This window comes from Cynocephalus volans, chromosome 14, assembly GCF_027409185.1.
Source record: "Cynocephalus volans isolate mCynVol1 chromosome 14, mCynVol1.pri, whole genome shotgun sequence".
Classification (NCBI taxonomy): domain Eukaryota; kingdom Metazoa; phylum Chordata; class Mammalia; order Dermoptera; family Cynocephalidae; genus Cynocephalus; species Cynocephalus volans.
This window is the reverse complement of record NC_084473.1, coordinates 34966985-34985832: the sequence shown is the minus strand read 5'-3', so window position 1 is coordinate 34985832 and position 18848 is coordinate 34966985. Positions and strand designations below refer to the sequence as shown.

Sequence of the window (18848 nt, the reverse complement as noted above, 5' to 3'; positions counted from 1 at the left end):
TTTTAGAAAGCATTTGGTAATGTCTATTCAGAGCCATAAAAATATTTGTAATCACTGACCAATAACTCCATTTCTGGGCCTTTATTCTCAAGAATAGTATCTAAAATATGGAAAAGAGATGTTTACAAAAATATATATTTGCAACATTATTTATAATGTGAAGAAGTGAACACTGTTCATCTTCCAAAACCAAATCTCACGTTTCTAAGATTTCCAAGGCTAGGTGAAGAATCAGAAGTAAATATAAAATTTTAACTGTTGGGAAATTGTTACATATATTATGGGACATCCAGTGAAGTCATTAGAATAATGTTTATGAGGACTAGTATTCACATGGGAAAACCTCATAATATGTTAACCAATAAAATTAAATACAAAATTTTATGTAGAGCAAAATTACTACTTACAAAGACAGATTATGAAAGTGAGGAAATTGTGATGTCATTTTTAAATTCTTATTTTCTAAACTTTTTATAGCATAATTATTAAGATAAAATTAAAAGCTGAGAAAATATAAAAATGTGACCTTAAAATCCTACAATGACATCCTCCCTTCCCCATTGCCTACAGAGTAAAATCTTCAAGTACTTCCATCCTCTATCTTGTGCTCAGTCTATACTAAAAAATTGCAGTTTCCTTAAATGCCATGCATGCACTTTCTAATTTTTATGCTCTTGTTCTTGCTGCAGTGTCCCTTTCCATCTTCACCTGTGAACAAGTTAACTTTTGTTCTCAAAAACTCTGCCTTGCCTTTCTCATACTCCCAAGGTTAAAATCCATCCATCCTTGGTGCTTCCCGAGATTCATTCATTACACAAACTGCCAAGTGTTCATTAGATGCCAGACACTGTGCCTAGACACTAAATGGAGTGTAGCAGAGAAGGTAAATTATTAAAAACGAATTTTTAAAGTTGCTTCTCTGAGAACTTTTCTCACTCCCTTATTATACTAGTCTATAAGTTTATGGAAAGCAAAAGCCGTGTATTATTTGTCTCAGTTGTCTCAGAGCCTAGCACAATAACAAATGCAAGTCAAAAGCACCTAGTAAGGATCTGATGAGTGAAGAATGGCTGAATATACTTATAGTGCTTACTGTGAAATTTTTAAAAAATGTCAGCATAACTAAAAAATGTAAGGGGGAAAAGCTAGCTTAAAACCACAAGAAAATATGAATGTGAAATATTTACAACTTGAGATCCAAAGTTATTACTTTAGAACTCAGTCAATTACTGTATGCTTTCTCTGTGCAGTAACTGTCTCCTTAGTGCAGGAATAGAGATAAGACACACTCCCTCCAATCAAGAAGCTTATAATAGTATACTTATACAGATACATAGACTTTCTCATTAGTTACAAAGGAAATAACACTCTCTAAGAGGAAAGCAGTTTTCTCAAGATTTTTACCCATTGTAATTTTTTGGTTTTTGTTCATTCCTTTATTTATTTTTTGCTTTTTCATTAATATGTTATTCAGCTTCGTGTGTGCCAGTTGCCAAAGCCTAAATATATGTTCAAAAACAAAGGAAAGCAAACAAATATAACTCAACAAAAAAGAATCTTTACAATTATGTTTAGGAAAGTTGCTATTATATGTCTTTTTGGTTCACAAACTAGAGAGAAAGTGTACAGATAATATATGTAACCAGCAAATTATATTGTTGTAAATGCTATCTGTTGTAAATGCTACATTGCTAAATATCACGTAAGGACTATTTAAGAATGGATTTAGAAGGATATTTTTGGAAATCCGTTTTCTGGCCACCTTCCCCCTCTCAGCTTTCTTCTTTGAATGCCATTTGATTGTGTCTAATAAGTCTAGGAAAGTGGAGGCAGTAAACAGGAAGTTATACCCTTTGGGGAAAAAAAAAAAAGGTCAAAGGGGGGCTTTGTAAAGTAGAACAAGGGAAGCCAGAAAACACTCAGAGAAGTCTACTCAATGAATATGCTGTGACAGGAATAGTCAGAAGTCAGATAGTAAAAAAATCGCCTTCAAAGCAGGCAGAATTACTCTTTTGTGGTTATCAGGAAATCATGCAGTTGTATACTTTCTAATATCTATACCCAATTACCTTATCTTATGCCTTGTTATTGTCTCCTCCTGAATATCTTATTAGGTGTATGTGGTTGCTATGAATATTAAAAAGGAAGCAGAATCCGAACCAAAAAGAGCAATTAAAAATACTGATGATGATGATGACGACTATGGTACAATAGATGAACTACCACCAGATAGTTTAATAACACTGGTACAACCTGAACTGCCAACACTCAGCCGCCTGTGGTTGGCAGCATTAAAAGATTATGCACTTTTGACTTTACCAGCTGAATTTGCAAGTCAGCTCCCCGCAGATGGTAAGTATTGCATTTGGAGTTTTGCTTTTATGGAGTTCAAAGTAATAATTAAACACTTGGTAGAGGCTAGCAACAACAGTAACAATAATATCTTAAATTTCTGTGGACTTAAAATTGACATTGTCTCATTTAGGGCATGTTCTCCATGTGATTTATGGATTCAAGATAAAGCATAAAGCTTTTCTTGTTAGCTGAAGCAAAATGTTAGTACTGTTACAGTAATAGCTGTATGAGTTACAGTGATACCCTAAGTAACTATGGGTAACAAATAATTATGCGTATTCATGATGAAGTAGGTTGCTGTAGTGGTCATTGTATAGATTTTCATATGAATTCCTCATTCATGAATGATGTTACTAAAGACCTTTGCAAATTGTTTGTTTGTACTATATATAGTTTTCCTATTGAAAGAAATATAGAAATTATCATTAACATTTTTCCTATTTAGAAAATGTATTATCAGTCCCTAGTCAAAGAATCCATTCCTCTTCCCATATATTAATGATAACGATAACGGAGTTCTCCCCTTTTTTTTCCTTTCTTAATCCATCATGACAGCAAGGAGAGATAAGGAAGTCCTCAGTATTGGTAGTGGAAACAGGAGATGGGGAGGAATAGCAGAAGAGGAGAAAAACAGAAAGAAGAGACACAGTTACCTGTTTATGGTGGAAAGAGAAGGTGATAAGGGTTTTAGGAGCCATTGACAACAATGACTAGGTAAATTCCTGTGACAACAGGGTAGGAAAAGGTAAGGATATTTAGTGGCATCAATAGTAGTAGAGGAAAGGCTGGAAATCCAGCATCAGTGAGGAAGAGATGGGCATTCTAGTTCAGCAGCTGCAGGAAAGTGGTTAGTTTTGGTGGCTTTGTAAAGAGGAGAAGCTTTTTGACCAGTTTACTCTTTTATATGTAACAGGTATTTTTAAGTTAGTTGTTCATAAATGAGTGAACACCTATTATAGAATGTAATGTTTTTGATTGTTTTACAGGTGGAGCATTTTATACTCCTGAGACTATTGATACAGCTAGACTTCACTATCGGAATTCCTGGGCCCCAATTCTCCACGCAGTGGCACTTTGGTTAAATAGCACAGGATTTACATGTTCAGATTCTACAGAAGCAGCAGCAATATCTGGTTTACAAAAACGTTCTACATCTGTCAATTTAAACCAGGCATCAGGAGCAACAGCTAATGCTAAATCTTTGCCAGAAATTAACAAAGACAGAATGCATCTGATTTTAGGTAGGTGTGTCATATCAATCATTTTAAGATCTGTCACTTCTGAAAATTCATATCTTTCATTCTAATGCTGTGGAAAAGTTTTGTATAGCACAGTTCAGAGAAGGGGTAGTAAATGGATTTTTCAGCTCATCCTATAAGTTGTTAATTTAATTTTTATCTATAAATTAAATTATTAAAAATTACTCTTAAAAAATTTTAGCTGTCATGTTTACTCCCAGAGCAATATCGAATAATTTTCAAGAAAAAAAATGTTTTATATTTTATTCAACAGCAGGTTTTCTTTTTACTTGGCACCTAGATTGTCTCATGAAGAAAAAAGTTTAAGCAAATTTGAATGAATCCTAATTTATAATTAGTTTATGACTGCTCTTTTATCATTTAAGAGTTTATGTATTCTAATGAAGCTTTTAGTGATCTTATGTTTACTGAGGATGGAAAGGAACACAATTGGTAAGGTGTAACGTTAGAATTCAACAAGCAACCCAATTAAAAAATGGGCAAAAGAGCTAAGTAGGCAGTTCTCTAAGGAAGATATATAAATGGCCAATAGACATATGAAAAAATGCTCAACATCACTCAGCATCCGGGAAATGCAAATCAAAACTACACTGAGATACCAACTCACCCCAGTTAGGATGGCTAAAATCCAAAAGACTGAACAATAAATGCTGGCGAGGTTGCGGAGAAAAAGGAACTCTCATACATTGTTGGTGGGACTGCAAAATGGTGCAGCCTCTATGGAAAATGTTATGGAGGTTCCTCAAATAATTGCAGATAGATCTACCATATGACCCAGCTATCCCACTGCTGGGAATATACCCAGAGGAATGGAAATCATCAAGTCGAAGGTGTACCTGTTCCCCAATGTTCATCGCAGCACTATTTACAATAGCCAAGAGTTGGAACCAGCCCAAATGTCCATCATCGGATGAGTGGATACGGAACATGTGGTATATCTGCACAAAGGAATACTACTCAGCTATAAAAAAGAATGAAATACTGCCATTTGCAACAACATGGATGGACCTTGAGAGAATTAAGTGAAACAAGTCAGGCACAGAAAGAGAAATACCACATGTTCTCACTTATTGGTGGGAGCTAAAAATAAATAAATAAATTCACACACACACAAAAAAAACCGGGGGGAGAAGAAGACATAGCAATTACAATTCCTTGAAGTTGACACGACAAGCATACAGAAAGGACATTGTTGGGTGGGAGTGGGGAGAGGGAAGAGGGAGGGAGGTTTCGGTAATGGGCCACAATAACCAACCACATTGTATATCGACAAAATAAAATTAAAAAAAAAAAAAGAATTCATCAGTAGATCTCATAAATGAAAATGTGAAAAGCTTCTAAAACAATGACCTTACCCTTGTACAGATTAGGAGCAATTGTTACCCATGATATTTATTGTGCCTTTATAGCTTGCCATTTAAAAAACTTTGTATGTATGAAAAATTGTTTGGCAACCATTTAATGAAAAATAATTTTATAATGTTCATAAATTTATTTAATGTATTATTTGGTCATAGAAATAAATAACTGAATGTCTTCATAATCAGCCTGATGGCATGGGGATTTCTTCTTCCACACATACCTAATTTGAAGATTAACCTAATTGCAGAGCTACCACCTTATGCTGAGTTTGGCTGCCTAGCTTGGAAACTATTTTGAACTCTATTTTAAAGCATTAATAAATATATGTTAAAGTAATCTGTAAAAGAATAAATCAAAATAGAGAGAAAATGATGGTTTCAAAGCAATATAATGTATTTTATATTGAGAAACCCATGTTTTTATTTTGTATATTTCAGGTGTGAGTATACAGTTTCTTTGTTCCCCTAGACCCGAGGAGCCTATTGAACACGTTACAGCATGCCTACAGGCCTTACATACCTTGCTAGATTCTCCTTATGCCCGAATCCATATTGCGGAAGATCAGGTACAGTGTGTTTCTATAATAGATAATTGATTGTGTGCCTTGTTTTAATCATACTTATCTTAAGATACTGTTCTCACATAGGAAATAAATATTACATATCATATTAATTAATTAGAATTAATACAATATATAAGTATCCATGATTTTGGCTCTACTGAATCTTGGATGACCACTCAGAACTAGACTAGAAATAGTCACTATACCTTCTTTGATTTGTTCATCAACAGTGAAGTAAACTAAAAATTTAAGGATACCTTCAGTTCCAGTTAATGATTACAAGGCTATTAAATAAATCATGTGACTTTTGAATGTTTGATAAAGGTTTATCTCTCATTTAAGGAAATTTTTTTGCGCTAGCACAAGTGCTTATCTAAAGTTTAATGAACTACTTTTTCTAATTTCTTTTTTTTTGTTTGTTTGTTCTTTATTGGTAGCTAGCCTGTACAGGCATCCAAACCCTTGATCTTATTGTTATAATACTGTGTTCTAACCAACTGAACCAACAGGCTAGCCCTACTTTTTCTAATTTCTGTATGGAATATTTAGGGGACTTTATTCATGTACAGAAACAAGCTATACTGCATTTGTTATTCTTTTTAATTAGGAATTTTTTTATTTTCATGATGATAAGAACCATTTCTTTTGACACCACTACCACATGATATTATTTGGGGTAATTTTTCACAAAATGCAACAGATAAAAAATAAAGTAGATATAATTTTATCATATCAAAATTATTTTTTGTACATGATGCTAACCAAAAATAAAACAAAACACATGCTGTGTGTTTTGCTCAGTTAGAGCACAGCCTTGTTACACCAAGGTCAAGGGTTCAGATCCCCATACTGGCCAGCTGCCAAAAAAAAAAAAAAAAGACAAGATTTACTTACTGATTTGCTCTTTTTGTACCCCAGCCTTGTAGCCTGAAGCTGTGTACCTCATTTAAACTACAAATTTCTAAAGAATCTTCTGGATTTTTTCAAATAGTCCCACCTGTAAGGTTTAATCTGTGAATGAACAGGGGCTACTATATTTAAACTCAGTTATTTGGGTTTTAACATAATATCTCACACAGCTAGCTATTTTTTAGATTTAGTAATATTTTATTCATTCAAGTATTGCTTTACAGTGGAAAAAATTAGATGGATTTTTTTTCTATAATTTCAACATTGTCAGAGTATACTGACTCATATTTTATCCAACTACTTTCACCCTGTGCCTGTTGTCCTTCAAACACAGTTTGAGGCTATAGATGTCAAAAATTATTTTACTGCACCTGGATTAGGAAATAAGTATAGTGTGGTAAGTACTATGTTAGTGTATGTACATGTAGAATGAGAATAGAGAGGAGGAGCACCGCCATTATGATAGGAAAGTAAAAGATGGCTTCTTAGAGGAGAAGATGGTTAAATTTTTTTAAAAAGGTGAATTAGTGAAGCAGTGCAAGAGGGATGGGTTTTTATCTGAGAAAGAAGAACAAATGCATAGACTAGGAGGCATAAGGTAACGTGAAAGTTCATGGGCTCTGCAGTCTTTTACTATGGCTGATGTGAATGGAACATGCAGAGGTTAGATAAGGCTGGACAACAGGGTAAAGACCAAATCATGCACATTTATTTATGGCATGTAAAGGAGTTTGAACCCTATCCTGAAAATGATCGGGGATCATTAAAAATGTTTAAATGAATCACATGATTAACTTTATATTTTAGAAGGAGTACTCTATCAACCTTATAGAGGTTGGTTTTTAAGGGACGAGAAGGGAGGCAAATTATGAGGCTCTCTTCATAATTCTAGAGAATTAAAGAGTATGCTAGCCTAGGAAAACTGAATGAAGAAGAAAAGAAGGCCAAGATTGGAACCATGAAGATAAATAGCATTTAAGGATTGAGAAGAGGGAAATAAATCAGCAGTGGAGACTACTAGAGAGGTAGGAGGAAAAGCAAAAGAGAACAGAGTTATCAAAGACAAGATAGGAGTTTCAAGAAGGGTAAACAGCAGTATCAAAAGAAACAGAATCCAGTAAATAAGGACAGAAAAGAGTACAGAGGAGGTTACTGGTGACCTCCCACAGAGGATTTTCTTAGCTGGGTAGAAAACAGTTTGTAGAAGATGGAGGAGTGAATGAAAGGATAAAGGAGGTGGAAGCATCTAGTCTGGGTAAGGAAGGAGCAGGACAGAAGAAAACACAGGGGTGGATAAAAGGATCTGAGAGGCTTTTGGTGAGAGGGGACAGGCATTAGATATGAGAGTTTTGAGCATTTTCCTTGCACTGAGGAGAGTAGCTTTACTAGAAAGAGTGGCTGAAGACATGTGAGATATGATTGATGTCCTTGAAGAATCCCTGGGAAGTCAAATAGAATGGAATAGAGAGCACATGAGGAAAAATTAACCAGCCTTAGATAAGAGGCTGGACTCATGATATTAAGGGAAGAGGTAAGGGTGGCTTTGGTTGCAGTTAAACTTTTTCCTCCTCTTTTAAATTTGAGGCAGGTTTATTGGATGGATTTGATGTGCAAGATTGAAAGAGGCTCGAAGTGGGTGGTAAAAGTTTGTCATAGTTGCTAAGGGGAACAGGAGAGGGACTCACCAGAAAATCCTACAGTCTCTGGTAGACAACTCTTGGGTACTCAGCTTAGGTTGGAAATGATAAATTTTAGTAGCACTGTTCTTTAGACCAACTGTTTCTTCCCAATAAGAGAATGGTCATCTTTGAATATAAATCTTATCTAAATATATAAATAAAGTCTTTTGTTGCTTGAAAATATGTTGGGATTAAAAAAAAAAAGAAAGAAAATATGTTGGGATAAAATGTGACCATTTCTCAAGGTGGTTATAATGTTCTTATTCTTTACTTAAGAACAAATTTTAGCTACCAAGTTTTTCTTTATTTTTACATGTGTATTTTCTCAGATTTTAATAGTCCTTTGAAATTACAATTAATTAAATTTATTTGTATTAATTTATAATAGCTGATTGGTGTTGAGTTGCTGAGTGTTTTGCACCGCCTCTTATTGACCTGGAATCCATCATCTGTCCAGCTGCTGGTTACTGGAGTTGTACAACAGATAGTAAGAGCTGCTCAGGATTATTTGCAAGAAAAAAGAAACACTCTAAGTAAGCATTCAAAATTTCACTAACTTCAAGTAAATCTTATTTGTACACTAATTTTTAAAATATTAGTGCCAGGAAATTTTAAGTAAAATTTAATCACATGTTTAGAAAAACTGAAATTTACTTTACTTTCATTAGAAAGGAAATTTTATTAGAAATGAAATTGCCGATAGTTGACTGTTTTTCACCTTCAAAAGTGTAGTTTCATCTGGTTCAACTTCGCATATGCATTATTTCTATCATGAAATACGTACCTAATGAAAATATCTAATAAAGATTTTCCAAGTAAAAAATGAACTAATTCTAGTAAGGCAGAGAATTATACTGAGAAAGACGTGGCATCAGGTAGACATTTACTTGTAAATCCTTTTGAAAGAATTTCTTAAATATAATTATTGTTTTGTTTTATATACTATTTGTTATTTTTTTTGCTGGAAATTTCACCAAATTATCTTTTACCTAAGATGAAGATGATATGGAAAAAGAGTCCTGTACTGCATTAGGAGAAGGAGGTGACAGCGGTGGTCTCATTCCTGGCAAATCTCTTGTGTTTGCAACTATGGAGCTGTTGATGTTCATTTTAGTACGGCACATGCCACATCTCAGTACCAAGATGTCAGACTCTCCAAGTCACATAGCCACTGAAACTCGACTGTCAGAAGAAAGTGCTCGTTTGGTGGCATCCACAGTTACCATACTCTCTGATTTACCATCCCTTTGTTCACCTGCTGGTACAGTATTGATCAGTATTTGGAAATGTATTATATTACAGTAGACAAAAATGAGCTTGCCTTCGATTTTCAGCACTGTTATACTTATTTTCCTCTGAAATCTCAAGTATGAAATGAGAAGTTGATCTTTTTTAAGGGTTTGTTTACCTTTAGGAGCCTATAAAGATTAAAAATTCAAAACCCCAAAATTCCAAGGTGCTCTTTTCAGATATGTTTCAAGCAAGAGATGAAACTACAGATTGAGGAAAGACATTGAGTGTCGGCAGACAGACATAAGGTGAAATTACTAAAGTCTTTATTTTCTAATGTAGTTGCCACTCTTGAGCAACATTGACAAGCTAAAGAAAGAAATGTCAGAGGAGAGTGACAGCCAACTCTAAAGAGCATCTAAATAAATTATGGCTGAAAAAGAAAATAGCTCTCTGCAGATATTGAAGAACAAAAGTAGACTTTTCCTCTGTTTTATCTGGAGGGTAAAACAGTATCCATAGATATATAGTTAAATTTCAGCTCAACACAAGGAAGATCTTTTTAGCTCGTAGAGTTACACTACATATGTGAAAATAATGAATTCTCCATCATTGGAGCTTTGTAGGCAGAGGCCGCAAGGCTGCATGTGAGAGTGGTAAAGGGATTCTTTTTTGGAGAGGGGAGTGGGATTCTTTCATTAAGTGGGAGGTTGAGTTTGATGACCTTAAATTTCTTTCAGCTACAAAATCTAGGAATCTTTCACTTCTTTGCTTACCTCAATAGTCTTCATTTTCCTGGCTTGATTAGGCTGATTTTAGTACACTGAGAGCTGATTACATGTCTTAGAATTGCTGTAAGATTCACCAAGTTATTAAGATGCTTCACAAGTCTATAGTACTATTTCCCTTCTGTTTTTCTATCGTCATTTCTCATTTTCATTATGAAGGGCATGAAATATTAAATAGGTTAAATACTGGAAGTCACAAAAACAAGGCTAGTTGGGAAAAAAAAGAATTATCAATTCTGTCTTCTTTGAAATAACAAAGCACTTTATTTTCTTTTCAAACATTGAATTATAGTAATAGTAATGCAGTAAATTTTGTATAAAGCAAGGAAAATAAATATTAAACCACAATTAATTGCCAAAAATATAAGCAATGGAAACAGCTATAATATTGCAATTGAAGTAGTTATGAGGTAATCTGGTTTGTTTTTATTTCAGGATGTATGACAATCCTGCCCACAATTTTGTTCCTAATTGCAAGAATATTGAAAGACACAGCAGTAAAGTCTGCAGATAATCAGGTTCCTCCACCAGTCAGTGCAGCTCTTCAAGGGATTAAAAGTATTGTGACACTTTCAATGGCCAAAACTGAAGAAACTCAAAAACAGTGGACAGCTCTAATTCGTAGCACTCTTGCATGCATCCTAGAATATTCTCAACCAGGTAACCTATCAAAGTTTTACAGTTTTTAATCTAATAGGTTATCTGTTCCCTAATTGATTAATTAGTTGAATAAGCTTGTCAGAAAACTGCTGTATAACATTGAATCACCTCAGAGGTGTTTTAGTCACATCTTTCAGATATGAATTTTAATACCCCTTTCTGGATTGTTGACTTTAAATGCTCTTGTCTTAGCTCTTAGCACTTACATACATTTTGGGAGTTTAAAAAAAAAAAAAAAAGGAACAGAATATGTACCCAGAATTGATATGTAATACGTTTGCTTCAAGATGTTTTTTTAATAGAAGTAATAAAATATGGGAGAAAATTGAAGTACCTGTCACTACCAAGGTACTCCCAAATGGAACCACAATCTTGATATTGCTATATTGCATTCTAGAAATATCTATAAATAAAAATAAGTATATTTTCTATATTAATATGTATATGTATTATATACAGAATGAGTTCTGTTTATAGCATCTCATTTTACCTTTATTCTCTCACTCAACAATAAATTTTTTTAGATCTATCAATGAGGATATATAAAACTTTCATTCATTCTTTTAACTCCTACATAGTTTTTTATCACGTGTTTATCAATTATTATTTATTCCCCTGTCAAGGAATATTTTTGCTGTTTCTAATTTTTCCCAATTACAAACATTGCAGCAGTGAACATCCTTATAAATTCCTCATGCACATGTGCTGTGAGAGATTTTCTAGGATATACACCTAGAAGTAGAATCGATGGCACATTTTAATTTTAATTTTTTCAGACATTGCCAAATTGCTGTCTAGCATAGCTATAGGAATTAACACTCCCAGTAGCAGTGTGTGATTAATTGCTATTTCACCACATCCTCACCAATACTTGGTATTGTTAGACTTTTTAATTGTGCTATATGATGGGTAAAATACACTATTTTACTGTTCTAATTTGCATTTCTCATTTTCCTAGTTTGTATAAGCAGTTTTCATGTCTGTGTTTAATTTTGGAGGAAATATTTATTCACATTTTTGTCCATTTTTCTTTTGTTTGACTTTTTCTCTTAAGTTTTATTTCTGTTGTAAAGAAAATGTAAAATAACTAAAAACAAAGAATAGTAAGGAAAGATTTGTCATATCGCCTGTTAAAACATTTCTATACTATCTAAAAGTGCGGAACAGGCCCAAGAATAAATGGATGGGAAAGTGAAACAACAGACTGCTTTGAAGCAGAATTCATTCACATGGAAATACATGATAAAGGCACATTCATTATTCCTCAAGTGGTTTGTGTCAGTTAGCTGAGAAATAAATTCTAGTTAGGCCCTCACTTTATATCATGAATCAAAATAAATATCAGGTGACTTAAAATGATAATATAAAATTTTAAAAATAGGAAAACAAAGAAAATATAGGTAAATCTTTTATGTCAGAATGGCAGAGGACTAACTGTAAGTCAATGGAATATACCAGAGGCAAATGTCAATGTATTGGTCTATATAGAAATTAACTTTTACCCATCATAGCATCCTTACATAAAAGCGTAGCTTAAAAAAAAGAGTGTTGAACAATTGACAATAATATTTATGTCAGTGTTGATATCATAATATACAAAGAGGTCCTGTAAGAAAAACACTTAACATTTAATAGAAGAAAGTAAAGAACACCCATTGTAAAAAAGGAAATAGAGATGACCACCAAGCATAAAAAATAAATCAGCCATATTAGTAAGTAAGGAAATACAAACAAAAACAGAGTAATGTGAATTTTACTTGTAAAACTGATTTTTTTTTTTTTTAATGTGACTGTATACAGCTGCAGTTGGCATCAGGAAAACGACATTTCAACTTTCAGGGAATCAATTCTGCAGCACATACAAAGAGCCTTTAAAAATACACTGTTTGGCCTTGATCAAAAAATTATGTTCAAGGTTATTTATCACCTATTATATCTATTTTATAGTAATGAAAATGTGTGACAAATATATCTGTCTGTTAGTGGGAATGATTCTAAACTACATGACAGTATATTTATTTGGGTTATATATCTATTAAGTGTCATGTTTATAAGCAACTATATAAAGACTAACCAAGACCAAAAGAAATAAACCAAAACCTAGAAATTAAACCTATTCAATCACTGGGTGATAGCATCTCAAGTTTTATTTTCTTTACCGTACTCTTTTTATATTTTAAGCAATGAACATGTATTACTTTTATAACATGATTTTTAAAAATTATGAGGGAAAATTTTAGTTTTATTAATGTTACTAAAACCATTTTAGCTTTAGCAAGAGTTAATATTTTACTTCTTAAGTAAATTTTAAGTAAATAGATTTTAACAAACCGATGAAACATTAAATGCCATATTTATGTATGTATGTATGTGTATATATGTATGTAGATAGATATATGGATATATAGGAATAACAAGAAGAAATAGTTAAGAATTTGATTAAAAATATAAATATTGGACCGGCCCCGTGGCTCACTTGGGAGAGTGCGGCACTGGTAGCGCCGAGGCCACGGGTTCAGATCCTATATAGGGATGGCCAGTGTGCTCACTGGCTGAGTGTGGTGCAGACCACACTATGCCAAGGGTTGCGATCCCCTTACCAGGCAAAAAATAATAAATAAATAAATAAATAAATAAATAAAAATTATATATATTGCTTTAATTTGGGGGGAGGGAATCCAGAGTAAATATTTTTTTAATTGTTAATTATAAGGGAAGGTTTTGATATTTTATCAAGCTAGATCATTCAGATGTGGTCAGTTTAAACGTCTGATATTAGAATTAACTTGCCTAAGATATTTTGTGCAGAACTGGATTGTCAGGAGACACAGTTATGATCAAGGTATAGTATTTGAATAGCAAGGCAAGCAGATCCCTTGCTTAACAAGAAGAGTTTTAAAATTCTTTTCCTATTATAAAAGCTGAGATCTTCTACTTTAAAAAATGTGTATGCATGTATGTATGTGAATATACACAGACACAGACTCTCTCTGTCTTTCTCTGTCTCTCTCTCTCTTGTCTGTAAATCTCCTTGGATGTAATGAATCACTTTTAATTTTCATTTATAAAACCTTTGATTTGGAAGTAAATTCAAACTTTCACAAAAACTACAAGAAGAGTTGAGTTTACTCCAGTATACCCTTCTTCTAGGTTCACTAGTTGTTAATATTTTGCCACATACGCTTTACTACTTTCTCTATGACCCACTTATCATTATTGCTAATATTATTATTATTAATTATGCTGAACCATTTGAGAATATGTTGAAGTCATCATGACTCATTTACTCCTAAATACTTCATGGATATCCTAAGAACAAAGACATTCCCTTACATGACCTCAGAAGAATTATCAAATTTAGGCAATTTAACATTGATACAGTGCTAATATGCAATTTTATGTCCTAATAATGATCATCATAGAATGTTTTTCTTTTTATTTAGTTGTCATATTGCCTTAGTCTCCTTTAATCTGGGGCATTTCCGAAACCTTTATCGTTTATGACATTAATGTATTAGAAAAGTATAGACCATCTATTTTGTAGAATGTTCCTCACTTTCGAATTGTCTGATTTTTTTTCCCCCTCAGTTTATGTTAGATTCAGTTTATGCATTTTTGTTTTTTGGGTTTTTTTTGTCATTTTTGTGACCGGCCGCACCGCGCTCAGCCAGTGAGTGCACCGGCCATCTTTATATAGGATCCGAACCCGCGGCGGGAGCACTGCTCCGCTCCCAGCGCCACACTCTCCCGAGTGCGCCACGGGGTCGGCCCCAGTTTATGCATTTTTGCCAGGAATGCTTCATAAGTAATGTTATGTCTTTCTCAGTGCATCATATAAGGAGGAGTATAATGTTGCTTTGTCTCACTATTGGTAATCTTAACTTTAGTAACTTTGTTAAGATGGTGCCTGCCATGTTTCTCCACTATAAAGCTGCCATTTTTCCCTTTTATAATTAGTAACTAATCCTTGAGGAGATATTTTGAGACTACCTCAATTTGTCTGTTCCCCATCAAACTTTCACACAGTGGTTTTAGCATTTGTGCCTGAATCATTTATACTATGATAGGTTCAAAATAATAATTTTCTAATCTCTACCTTTTATTCCTTTTACATTTATTAGCTGGCATTCTACTGAAAGGAAGAGCTTTTTCTTTGTCCTGCCTTTATTATATATTTATATGTTTATTTATTACTATCAGTACAGACTCATGATTCTCCTTTTAATTCAGTCAGTCCATTACTGTTATTTTAACATATCCCCTTTATTTCTTGAGCATTTTTTTACTTTCTGGCACCAAGATGTAGCAGACTAATTTTGTATTTTCTCTTACTCTGTTGTAGAATCACTCATTCCTCCAAAAAGCTCCGGTTCCTTTTAGTGGAGAATTGTTTTAAGTGCCCAATCTTCTGAAAGTCACAATTTAAAAATAAAATAATTTTCTGACAAAAAATTTTTATGCTGTATCACAAACTCTGAATAAGAGATTGTTCTCATTCTGCCTAAAATAACATTTCTCTATGGAGTCTCAGATTTTTTATATTTATGACTCATGTTATTATGGTGAGATTGGTGAGATTCTTCAAATTTTACATCTCCTTTTTCTTAGCTTTTTGTTTTTCTTTATGTTAAGTTAATGGACTTCTAGACTGTTGTTCTTCACCCATTCTATTTTATGAAAAGCTAGTATCCTCATCATGAGATAATGTTAGCATATCAAATATATATGTTCATAAGCCTAATAAAGTACTGATTATCGTTAGGTGTTTACAAGTTAACAAATTAGCCCAGATTCACACATAAAGTGTTGATGAGTTCAGTTGTTGAAGAAATGATAATCACAAAATAGTTTGGATCTCTTATTTTATATGTACAGTAGTATTGTTTTTTAGACTAAATGTCTGTATTTCCTGTATCTCTAATTACATACTGCATTTCTGTTAGGTTAAAGTTGTATCTATTTCTGAATAAATGATTGCAATAGCAAGAAATTCTTTAAAAGTGTTAGAAGATTGTCTTCAGGAAATTGTGCAAGATTTTTTTTATGGTTGTGTGGAATTTACAGGTTTTTATATTTACTAAATAGAAAGGTGATCTTACTAAGAAGGTCTACTCTGAATTTTTTAACTAATTATAACATCTTATAACCATTTAACTTTGTTGCAAGGAGAGAGTTTGGAAATTTTTGATCAATCTATACTCTGAAGAAGTTAAATGACTTTTAAGTAATTTTCTATTTCCATGTTATATTTTATATTTAAATTTGTTTTCTGTATTAGAGTTCTTGTAGGATTTTTGCCCGAAATTTTTTCAGTTAATATTGTACCATCTAGAAAAACAAGGAGAAAGACTTAAAGTACCAGGACTTATAATAAAAAATTCCCCATTTCCTCAGTTAGTAGATGCCTTCTAGTCACACAGTTGTTTGTGGACTGTGTTAGATTGAGGCTATAAATGTTAGGGAGAGTTGGGGGAGAATTGTTCAAGATAGAAATTCCAAAGCATTTTAGAAACAGCACATTTTTTTTGTTTTTCATTTTCAGAAGATTCTATGCCTACGCCTGATGAAGTAAGCATGCTAACAGCAATTGCACTCTTCCTGTGGTCTGCTAGTAGTGAAATAATAGGAGTCCAGTCATTACAGAATGGCTGCATGAACAGATTTAAAAATGCATTAAATTCATGTGACCCATGGGTAAGTTACACTCAAAATAATTAAACATAGAGATCAACATCCTACTTTATCAGGAAAATTTCAGATTGATTCATTAAAATATGTGATACATATAATGAAAACCTAAGTATTTGCAGTATGGCTTTTTAAAACTGGAAGAGATCACTGGGTTTAAGCACTAGGAGAGACGTGTGTGTTTATTCACATATGCAGAAACTTTCCAATATCTAAAATATTTGATTAACCATGGACCATACTGGTAAAGGCTTTACATGAATGAATCTATGATTATATTTCCAATGTTTTTTTAAATAACACCAAGGACATTAAAGAATAAATTTACATTATTACTTGATTTAATGAACCTATTGGAAACTCTAGTTTGTCTAGAAAATAAATTTTATTGTTTTACAATGTCAAAGTCTAAACTAACAATTGATTCTCAAACCTGCTGCACAGAGGGAAAAAAAAGCAGTTAGAAACATTCCTAGATTCTACTACTATTTCCTGAATCAGAGTCTCCAGATTTGTGGCTCAGGGATCTGTATTTCTGAAATGTTCCTCAGGCATTTCTGATGTCCAGCAAGGCTTGGCAACTTGTATTCTACCAAAGCACTAAAACAGTTTTATTCCATTATTTGTCGCATATATTGATAGGCCTTTCTTTCTTTCTTTTTTTTTCTAAATTTTTAACATGAAGTCTTTCAAATCTAAAATGGAGCCAGTGAGACTTTACTTTCTATGTCTAGAAAACTTAAGTTGGTATAAGCAATTTCCAGAGAATCAAGTGGGTTTGAAGTATCTAAGCAATGTATTTTTATAGCTTTGTCTTAAATCACTCAAATATTATCCTTCCTTATTAAATATATTAGATTAAAATGGGAGAGACAATTGTACATTAAAGGAAGAATTAAAAATAGAAATTGGAATTCCTGGTTTCTAGATTCTTCCACACTATGGAAATATACAAATTATGTAAGCATATTGATATGGTAATTAACATGTAAGGAATATTTTTTATTATTTTCAGTTTATTTAGTTAACTTATTGAAGGTTCCATTATTCTACTTCATTTCTCTATGCAGAAAATGGCATTGTATTTTCATCTTGCAATATAACTTCTTTTCAGTACATATGAAGATGCAATGTCATTGTAGAGCAAATAAGAACTATCATACATTAATTGATAAAATGATTTTCTTAAATAGGTTCAAGCCAAATGTTACCAGCTTCTCCTCTCAGTCTTCCAACATTCCAATCGTGCCCTTGCAACTCCCTATATCCATTCATTAGCTCCAATAGTGGTTGAAAAGCTAAAAGCTGTTGAAAGAAACAGACCAGCCAGTAACACAGAACTTTTAGCTGTTCAAGAAGGAATCAAAGTTCTTGAAACATTGGTTGCTCTTGGGGAAGAACAGAACAGTAAGTATTTTCTTATAAAAAGCCAGTAGTCAAAATGAAGATCTGATTTATATATAAATCTTATTTGATTTTAGACACAGGCCTTGGCAATACTGAGTTTAATAAGAAGCAATTACTATCTGAAAGCATAATGTATTTGCTTATGTTACTAACATGATGCATTGAGTTGATTTTATATTTATTTTTTTATGAGCAGAAAGTTAAAAAGAATTACTGACAGCATTTCAACACACTAATCTTTTAATTTTCTAGGAATGCATCCTTTAAGAACTAGGAAATATGTGGATATTTGATAGATTTTTTAAAATAACATATTCCAGTCTTCATAATAGAGGTATAAAAGTTTTATAACAAATATAACCATATGAACATTGGTATTAAACATCATTATTAAGTTTGATGTTTTAAATTTTTTTTTTATTTAATGAAAAACTGTCTCATACATCCATTTAACCAGACTTATGCAGCTTACTATATACTTTTATTTATTCTCTTAATGCTAAAGTCTTGGTTTTATCACAATATATTTGTCTTTAAAAATATGATTTTTGATTGTTGTAGAAAGACTATACATTTTAAACTAATGTCTTTTAATTAGTAATATTAAGCTGTATCCCATTGTTCAAGATTATAAATAACTAGATGAATATCCTTGTACAGAATGTCTTTGTACATATTTTTTATTATTTTTGTCAGATAAATTCGTAAAAGTGCAATTATTGGGTTGAAGGAATACTCATTTCTAGGGCTTTTAATATACGTTGCTAGATTGCTTTCCAGATAAAAATTTTACCAATTTTCCCTATCATAATTTTTTCTTCTTCTCTTGAAAAAATTTCACATGCAATTGGAAAGGTAGTAGATATTTTTGAAAAGCTATTGCAATAGTTCCCCTATAAAATAATAATGCAGAACTATGTCAATAGAAGAATAAAATGCAGAGGTGAAT

At 32.6% G+C, this 18848-nt stretch overlaps 1 protein-coding gene across 3 annotated transcripts in view; it reads left to right on the top strand.

Moving 5' to 3' along the window:
• HEATR5B (HEAT repeat containing 5B) overlaps positions 1–18848 on the top strand; it is a 90838-nt gene that overhangs the window by 67731 nt on the left and 4259 nt on the right. For 2 of the 3 annotated variants that reach the window (XM_063077918.1, XM_063077917.1), the window contains exons 28-35: positions 2115–2352; positions 3342–3596; positions 5414–5541; positions 8515–8659; positions 9121–9387; positions 10580–10804; positions 16347–16498; positions 17686–17899. In XM_063077918.1, coding sequence (XP_062933988.1) covers positions 2115–2352; positions 3342–3596; positions 5414–5541; positions 8515–8659; positions 9121–9387; positions 10580–10804; positions 16347–16498; positions 17686–17899 — 1624 coding nt within the window. The remainder of the gene's footprint in view (positions 1–2114; positions 2353–3341; positions 3597–5413; positions 5542–8514; positions 8660–9120; positions 9388–10579; positions 10805–16346; positions 16499–17685; positions 17900–18848) is intronic. The other variant, XM_063077919.1, reaches the window with a different exon arrangement.